Source organism: Pelodiscus sinensis, chromosome 7 (assembly GCF_049634645.1).
Source record: "Pelodiscus sinensis isolate JC-2024 chromosome 7, ASM4963464v1, whole genome shotgun sequence".
NCBI lineage: Eukaryota > Metazoa > Chordata > Testudines > Trionychidae > Pelodiscus > Pelodiscus sinensis.
In genome coordinates, this window is record NC_134717.1 from 120,332 (window position 1) to 129,894 (window position 9,563).

Consider the following 9,563-nt stretch of genomic DNA (forward strand, 5'->3'; position numbering starts at 1 on the left):
CTTCTCCTCAAGGCAAGAATCAACACTTTAAAAATTTCAACAGCAAAAGGTGCTCACGAAACATGTGTCACCCCCAATTCCAACCCCATTCTTCTTGGCCCCCCCTCGCAGCAAGCAAAGAAAGGTTAACGTCTCCTTTGTCAGGAAGAGACACACTACATGCCCTCCAGAGCCCACCAACCCCATCTTTACACCAGCCGAGGAACGAAGAGGGAGCGATGCACTCCTGGCCCTCTATGCTGTCAGTGCTCGCAGCTCAGGGAGCAAGGAACCCCCCTGAATCCTCCGCCTCGCTACAAACACTTACCAAAAGACCAGTTTCAAACAGCAAGGGGTCCTGTAGCACCTTCAAGACTATCAGATTTCTTTGGGAACGAGCTTTTGTGGGTACAACCCACTTCACCTCAGAGATGGGGAGATATAAATGTACAAGCATAGCAAAGGAAGGGAGTGACTTATCAAGTGTAGGGTCAGTGTTAACAAGGCCAATTCAGTCAGGGTGGATGTGGCTGACAGACAGCATCAGATGGTGGGGAGGTATGAATACCACGAGGGGGGAAAACTGCCTTTGTAGGGAGCTAGCCATTCTAAGTCCTTATGCAGTCCTAATTTGGTCTGTTAAATCTGCAAATGAATCGCAGCTCTGCTGTTCCTCTCTGATCTGGGCTGGAAGTTTTTGGTAGAAGGATGGCTACTTTTAAACTGGTTCCTGAGCGTTCAGTGAAGTTTCTGTTCTATGATTTTCTTACCTTACCTGTCTCAATGTCTGATTTGTGCCCATTTATCCTTTGCTCAATATCCACGGCAGATGACATTAGTAGACATGCAGGTGGCCAAGCCCCTGAAGGAGTGGCTGATGTGCTTAGGTCCTGTCACGGTGCCACTTGCATAGATGTGTGGACAGAGTTCACAACAGGGTTTGTCGCAGGGGTAGGTTCTGGGTTAGTGCTTCTGTGGTGCGTTGGGTGGCTGCTGGTCAGTATTTGCTTCAGGTTGGGAGGCGGTCTCTAGGCAAGGACTGGCCCGTCTCCCAAGGCCTGTGAGAGGGATATTCCAGGATAGGTTGAAGATTGTCAATGACGCAGAGGAGGGATTTTACCTGGGGGCTGTAGGTGGAGTTCCGTTACTTTCCTTGTTGGGCATGTCCTGTAGTAGGTGGCTTCTGGGTACTTGTCTGGCTGTGTCATAACTTAGAACGGTTATTGCACTACATAGGAAAATTTCCTCTCTTGATAAATTACTCCCTTTTTTTGGCATGCTAGTACATCTCTCTCCCCATGCAGCCGATGAAGTGGTTTTTACCCATGAAAGCTTATGTCCAAAAAAATCTATTAGTCTTTAAGGTGCCACAGGACCCCTTGTTGTTTTTACAGATACAGACCAACAGGACTACTCCTCTGAGACAACCGTGAACAGTGAAGGGCAACAGGAACACTGACTAGAGAACCAGGAGCTGAGTGCCAGGACACACAATAAGAAGTTAGGGAGCTCAGAAGAGTTTAGGTCTACCAAGGGCCATGCAACATAACTGCTCTTTCCCTTCAGTGGGGCCAGAACTGTTCCCACCTCTTCCTCCGGGGTGACAATTCCACAGCCAAACCCACACCAGCTCGGGACGTTTTTCTTACTGTTCACCCTAAGTGTCTCTTTTCTGATTTTCAGCTCTATCTCCAATACAGCTTCTGAGGCTGTTCTCAGTCCCTCCCCCACCCATAGCCCTTAAACCCTTCTGCGTACAATGTACTCATGTCCCACACCCCATTTTAATCCATTGTAATTGTTGCTTAGCCAAGCTAGACACATTTAGCTCCTTTAATCTTTTCTCATACATCATTCTCCCAAACACACCAGCCTCCCGGCATTGCTCCAGCTTTCAAGCACTTTGGATTTTCCCTCTATATTCAGCACATTAGTTCATAGTCATTTAAAGTCCATTCACATTACACGAGTTTCTAACTGGGTAATTTCAAGGAAGGAGTAACAATAATAAAAGGTGACTTAAATAGGTGTTTGGTCAAGTCCCCTTTTTCTTTCCACAATTTTAGATTCAATTGTTCATTATTTCCGCATCTAAACAAAATAAGATTTTCTGACCAATTGCGTGCCCCTTTCTGTTTGGAAATCAGACAGAACATTGCGCCAATAAAACTGACTCATTGTTTACACAAACAAACAGGACATGCGCAGCCTGGTTCTGCCACTCCCCCTTCACACTTGTTAACACTACGGTTGGGGGGCTGGAAGGAGTGAGGCACACAGGTCAGGATAAAAGGACAAACACAGACCAGCAACAGGCCTAGCAAGAGCTCAGGTCCCCACCGCCCTAGGAGGTACGCAGAGCCTCCGTCCAGCCCAGAACATTACTAGGGTTACCAACCTGCCATGACCGTGACATTAAGCACGTTAATATAGCGAGGACAAAGAACTGAGCTAGAAACACGCTTGGGCGAGGCTCCAATTATCTACAGCTGCCAGCAGGAGCACGCACTTCATTATCACAGGCCAAATCCCATAGAACCTCTTGGCACCTCCCTGGCAGCAGGGAGAAGCCTGTTTGTGCTTGTCAAAGGAAAACGACAAGGTTACTCCAGACTACGCACAACCCGTATAGTTCTATGCGGCAGACTGTGGCTGACCTCATCTGCAGCCCATGGGCCAGGGGGCACTCGACAGACAGAACATCAGAGGCCCCCTTGGACAAGATGGTGTGCTGCTTGCTGGGACCCCTACCTCCTATGGCTTGTACCTTCATAGCCAGAACAGAAGCAATGGACCCTTTTATGCACATTAGATGCGTTAATGTTACTCTTCTGGGATGAGCTCATTGGGATGTTCCCACAACGAGGGGTACGAACTGATGCTCCAGCCTCCCTTCCTGTACCATTGATTTTTACAGGCTCCCACATTAGGTACATTCCCACTGGGAGCATATAGTGCACTTCTCTGGCTGCTTTGGAGATTAACTGAAAAATGGCACTCAACAGCTATCGAATACGTCCAGCATGGGCAGAGACAAGAGGCTTGAATTTGGGCCTTTTCCAGATACTGTTGAGAATTATAGCTCTCAGAAAGGCGAGACTGTCGGAGGCAAAGCAATGCAAGTTCTCACCCTCCCACTCTCCCAGCACCTCTCCATCCTGACCCACAACCACCACCCATTAATTCTGGAGTCCTCAAGACAGCTTTGCCAAGGCACCTCAACTCTGACCAGCAGCAGCCTCCATGACCACAGTCCTGGGTCATTTCTAGTGAATCATAGAATCATAGAATAATAGGACTGGAAGAGACCTCAAGAGGTCATCGAGTCCAGCCCTCCGCCCTCAAGGCAGGACCAAGCTCCGTCTACACCATCCCTGACAGATGTCTATCTAACCTGTTCTTAAATATCTCCAGAGAGGGAGATTCCACCACCTCCCTTGGCAATTTATTCCAATATTTGACCATCCTGACAGTTAGGAATTTTTTCCTAATGTCCAATCTAAACCTCCCCTGCTGCACTTTAAGCCCATTACTCCTTGTCCTGTCCTCAGAAACCAAGAGGAACAAATTTTCTCCTTCCTCCTTGTGACACCCTTTTAGATATTTGAAAACCGCTATCATGTACCCCCTTAATCTTCTTTTTTCCAAACTAAACAAGCCCAGTTCATGAAGCCTGGCTTCATAGGTCATGTTCTCTAGACCTTTAATCATTCTTGTCGCTCTTCTCTGCACCCTTTCCAATTTCTCCACATCTTTCTTGAAATGTGGCGCCCAGAACTGGACACAGTACTCCAGCTGAGGCCTAACTAGTGCAGAGTAGAGCGGCAGAGTGACTTCACGAGTTTTGCTTACAACACACCTGTTGATACAACCTAGAATCATATTTGCTTTTTTTGCAACAGCATCACACTGTTGACTCATATTCAACTTGTGGTCCACTATGACCCCTAGATCCCTTTCTGCCATGCTCCTTCCTAGACAGTCGCTTCCCATCTTGTATGTATGGAACTGTTTGTTCCTTCCTAAGTGGAGCACTTTGCATTTCTCTTTATTAAACCTCATCCTGTTTACCTCTGACCATTTCTCTAACTTGCTAAGGTCATTTTGAATTATGTCCCTATCCTCCAAAGAAGTCGCAACCCCACCCAGTTTGGTATCATCTGCAAACTTAATAAGCGTACTCTCTATCCCAATATCTACATCATTGATGAAGATATTGAACAGTCCGGGTCCCAAAACAGACCCTTGAGGAACTCCACTTGTTATCCCTTTCCAGCAGGATTTAGAACCATTAACAACAACTCTCTGACTACGGTTATCCAGCCAATTATGCACCCACCTTATCGTGGCCCTATCTAAGTTATATTTGCCTAGTTTATCAATAAGAATATCATGCGAGACCGTATCAAATGCCTTACTAAAGTCTAGGTATATGACATCCACCGCTTCTCCCTTATCCACAAGGCTCGTTATCTTATCAAAGAAAGCTATCAGATTAGTTTGGCATGACTTGTTCTTCACAAACCCATGCTGGCTATTCCCTATCACTTTATTACCTTCCAAGTGTTTGCATAGGATTTCCTTAATTACCTGCTCCATTATCTTCCCTGGGACAGACGTTAAACTGACCGGTCTATAGTTTCCTGGGTTGTTCTTATTCCCCTTTTTATAGATGGGCACAATATTTGCCCTTTTCCAGTCTTCTGGAATCTCCCGTCTGCCATGATTTTTCAAAGATCATAGCTAAAGGCTCAGATACCTCCTCTATCAGCTCCTTGAGTATCCTGGGATTCATTTCATCAGGACCTGGTGACTTGCTGACATCTAACTTTCCTAAGTGATTTTTAACTTGTTCTTTGTGTATCCTATCTTCTAAACCTACCCTCTCTCTGCTTGTATTCACTACGTTAGGCACACCTCCAGACTTCTCGGTGAAGACCGAAACAAAGAAGTCATTGAGCATCTCCGCCATTTCCAAGTTTCCTGTTACTGCTTCTCCCTCCTCACTAAGCAGTGGGCCTACCCTGTCCTTGGTCTTCCTCTTGCTTTTAATGTATTTATAAAAAGTCTTCTTGTTTCCCTTTATGCCTGTAGCTAGTTTCTGAAGATGCTGCTAACGCTGCTAGGCATGGCAATGGTTTGTGTGTGGACCAACACTTACCATGGCAGTAGCCCATTTTCAATTCCCTTTACATGTCTCCCCTCAGTGTGTAAACACCTGCATTCACAATGGTTTTCAAGCATTACACTTCGCCCGTTGTTCTTTGGGTAAGGATAAAGGGGAGATTAAAAAAAGGGTGATGTCATGGTAGAGGCCTACTACACACCCGGATGAGGCTCTTTTTGAACTAGCAAAATCATCCAAAGCACAGGATTTAGTAGTGATGAGGGACTTCAACTATCCAAACATCTGCTAGGAAAACAACACTGCAGGGCATAGATTGTCCAATGAGTTCTTGGAATGTCCTGGAGACTATTTTTTATTTCAGAAGGTGGAGAGAGAAGGCTGATCTAGATTTGATTCTAACAAATAGGGAGGACTGGTTGAGAATCTGAAGTGATTCGAAATGGCAGGAGGGAGAATAGCCAAATAAAAGCAATGGATTTCAAGAAGGCAGACTAACAAAATCAAGCAATTGGTAAGGTAAGGTCCCATTGTAAGGAAAAACAGGACTGTGTAGAACTTTAAAGACTAACAAGATGGTTTAATAGGTGATGAGCTTTTGTGGGCCAGACCCACTTCCTCAGATCACTTCTACCACTATTCTACATTGCAAGGAAGTCTAAGAGAAAAAACAATTGAAGACAGTTGCCAGTTTTTCAAACAGACATTATTAAGAATGCAAGAACAAACTATTCCATTGTGTAGCAAAAATAGGAAGTATGGCAAGAGACCGCCCTGACTTAACCAGATCTTCAATAATCTAAAAATCAAAAAGGAGTCCTACAAAAAGTGGAAACTAGGTCAAGTTATGAAAAATGAATACAAACAAAGTAACAAAAGAATGCAGGGCCAATTAAAAAGACCAAGGCAGAAAATGAGATCAAACTAGCTAGAGACATAAAAGGTAAGAAGAAAAAATTCTACAAATATATTAGAAACAAGAGGAAGACCAAGGACAGAGTAGGACTGTTACTTAATGAAGAGGGGAAAACAACGTAGAAATGGCATATTGGTTTCAGTTGTCACCAAAGTTGGTGGTGATTGGACACCTAACATAGTGAATGCTGGTGAAAAGTGAGGTAGGTGAGAAGTTAAAATAGGAAAAGAACAAGTTAGAACAAGTTAAAATTTACTTAGCCAAGTTAGATATCTTCAAGTCACCAGGGTCGAAATGCATCCTAGGAGCTGACTGAGGAAATATCTGAGCCAATCTGTATAATCTTTGAAAGTTATGGAAGTGGGGAAAGATTCCAGAAGACTGGGAAAAGGCAAATCTAGTGCCCATCTATAAAAAAGGAAAGAAGAACAAACCCAGAAACTACAGACCAGTCAGCTTAACTTCTGTGCCAGGAAAGATAATGGAGCAAATCATTAAGGAATACATTTGCAAACATCTGGAAGATAAGAAGATAAAGAGTAACAATCAGCATGGATTTGTCCAGGACAAATCATGTCAAACCAATTTCACAGATTTCAATAGGCTAACAAACCCTCTGGATAAAGGGGGAGCAGCAGATGTGGTATATCTAGACTTTAGTAAAGCATTTAATAGAGTCTTGCATGACCTTCTTATCAATAAACAGCCTAGAAGGGGCTACAATAAGCTGGGAGCACAACTGCTTGGATATCCATTCCCACAGAGTAGTTACCAATGACTCTCAGTCATGCTGGAAGGTCATAACTTGTGGGTTTCTGCAGGGATCAGTTTTGGGACCAATTCTGTTCAATATCTTCTTCAACGATTTAGATCATGGCATAGAGAGTACACTTATAAAGTTTGTGGATATCAAATGGGAGTGGTTTCAAGTGCTTTGGAGGATAGGATTATAATTCACAATTTGGGAAAACTGGAGAAGGAGGTAAGTAGGATGAAATTCAAGTAGAACAAATGCAAGTTCCCCAGTTAGGAAGGAACAATCTGTTTCACACATAGAGACTGGAAAGGTCTGCCTAGGAAGGAGTCCTGCAGAAAAGGATCTGGGGTCATAGAGCTGGGCTGCATGAACAGGAGTGCTGTGAGCAAGACACGAGAAGTCATTCTTCCACTCTACTCTACGCTACGCTGATTAGGCCTCAATTAGAATAGTGTCCCCAGTTCTGGGCACCGCATTTCAAGAAAGATGTGGAGAAATTGGACAAGATTGAGAGAAGAGCAACAAATATGATTAAGGTCTAAAAACATGATGTAGGAAGGAAGATTAAAAGAATTACATTTGTTTAGTCTGGAAAAGAGAAGACCGAGAGGACATCATAACTTTCAAGTACTTAAAAGGTTGCTACAAGGAGGAGGGAGAAAAATTATTCTCCTTAGCCTCTGCTGATAAGACAAGAAGCAATGAGCTCAAATTCCAGTGATGGAGATTCCACAGCCTCCCTCGGCAATTTATTCCAGCCTTTAACCACCCAGACAGGAATGTCCATTTCCTAATGGACAACCTAAACCTACCTTGCTGCAATTTGAGCCCATGTCATTGCTTCCAGGTGAGGGATGGTCTAGATGGTGCTTGGTCCTGCCATGAGTCCAGGGACTTGACTGCTAAAGGTTCCTTTCAGTTCTAAGATTCTCTCACACACTTTCTGCTTTACCACCATGAGATCTGCCCTGATTTTAGCCTGCTGGATGCTTCAAGGATATTAGGTCAAGATAGGCTTTGTTTCAGTCTCCCCTGAAGCCTCTCTCACATCAGACCATCCAGGTTCTTGGAAGATATCCCAAAATGTGTTTAAATACAATTTCCAGAAAAATGAGGTTCTACAGACCATCATTCCATTGCACTTAATTCAGACTTCAAAACAAGGGTCACACTTGCCCCCTGCTCAGAAATGATTCAGTTTCTTAGGAGAGGGTGAAAAACGCTCATCTCACCCAGATCAGAAAAAAACCTGGTGTTGCTTTAGAATTAGCACTGACCAAAGTCTAGAGAGCTCCAGCTCTCCTGCCACAGCACTGTCATCACAAGACAAGCAGGAACAAGAGCCTACACTGGGGCAAAGAGCCCCACACTGCTCACAAATAGGCAAGATTTCTAATACATCTCCCCAGAGAAAATATGACTGTAGCATCTGGTTTTCTGGGCGGTTCCTGTTTTCTGATGCTGCGCTACAGCTATAACAAACAACTGAGGTACCAGAAGGAAATGAACATGAGAGCAGCACATGAACCCCTTAAAACATAAACTGAGGAGATGCATTTGAATAGAAGCAGCATTACTCAGAGCAACACAAACGTGTTCAGGCTAGAATGTAAACTTCCAGGCACGTGTCCTTCATACATGTCAATCCAACATGAGCAGGGACCAGTGACCCCAACATTAGCGTTTTCCCCAAAACAATTTGGAACAGTTAGTGTGGATACCCTGTGCTCTACTCACATTCTGGGGACACAAAAATCCTCAACACCTAACCCTGCCCTGGCCCCCCTCCCAGCCTCACATCCCTTCCCTACGGTCCTGCCTCCAAGTGCACTCACACTATTGCCCCCCAGCCTCATACCCCTTCCCCACTGCCTCCTCCCCAGCCCCCTCCCTCATACCCCTTCCCCACTGCCCTTCCTACCCAGCCCCCTCCCCCCCGGATCCCCCCCCAACCCTCCCCCGGGGCCCCTCCAAGTCCTCCCCCACTGCTCCTCTCCCCAGCCCCCTCCATCATACACCTTCCCCCGAGCCCCCCTTCCCGGGCCCCCCTCACACCCCTCCAACTGAGTCCTCTCACCCCCCCCGGCCCCTCACCACAGGGGCCCCCCCCGGCCCCTCACCACAGGGGCCCCCCCCGGCCCCTCACCACAAGGGCCCCCCCCCGAGCCCCCCCGGCCCCTCACCACAGGGGCCCCCCCCGGCCCCCCACCACAGGGCCCCCCCCCGGCCCCTCACCACAGGGCCCCCCCGAGCCCCTCACCACAGGGCCCCCCCGAGCCCCTCACCACAGGGCCCCCCCGAGCCCCTCCGGCCCCTCACCACAGGGCCCCCCCCCGGCCCCTCACCACAGGGCCCCCCCCAGCCCCCCCGGCCCCTCACCACAGGGCCCCCCCCCGGCCCCTCACCACAGGGCCCCCCCCCGGCCCCTCACCACAGGGCCCCCCCCCGGCCCCTCACCACAGGGCCCCCCCGAGGCCGCCGGCCGCCCCCAGGCTGAGCAGCGGGCGCTCCCAGACCAGCAGGCGCTGCGCCGCCGCCAGGGCCGCCTCCCAGCCGCGCAGCCGCTGCCTCAGCGCCGCCGCCAGCCGCTCCATGGCCTCCTCGGCCGCCTCGGGCCCGGCCTCCTCCGCCCGCGCGCCGCCCGCCATGGCGCCTCCGGCTCGCGCACCGGGGGGAGGGGGGGGCTGTCAGCCGCGGGCGGAAGGAGCGGCGCGCTGAAGCCGGCTCGGGCACGCAGCCACCACGTGACGGGGGCTGGGCTCCCTCCGCACGTGACCGAGGCCGTG

The 9,563-nt window shown here is 48.0% G+C and overlaps 1 protein-coding gene across 4 annotated transcripts in view; it reads right to left on the reverse strand.

The window, feature by feature from the left end:
• The window catches only part of RETREG2 (reticulophagy regulator family member 2), a 29,368-nt gene extending 19,805 nt beyond the window's left edge, over positions 1 to 9,563 (reverse strand). The window contains exon 1 of one of the 4 annotated variants that reach the window (XM_075932923.1): positions 9,235 to 9,563. In XM_075932923.1, the coding sequence (XP_075789038.1) occupies positions 9,235 to 9,425 (191 nt within the window). In that variant the 5' untranslated portion in view covers positions 9,426 to 9,563. The other 3 variants (XM_075932926.1, XM_075932925.1, XM_075932924.1) reach the window with 3 other exon arrangements.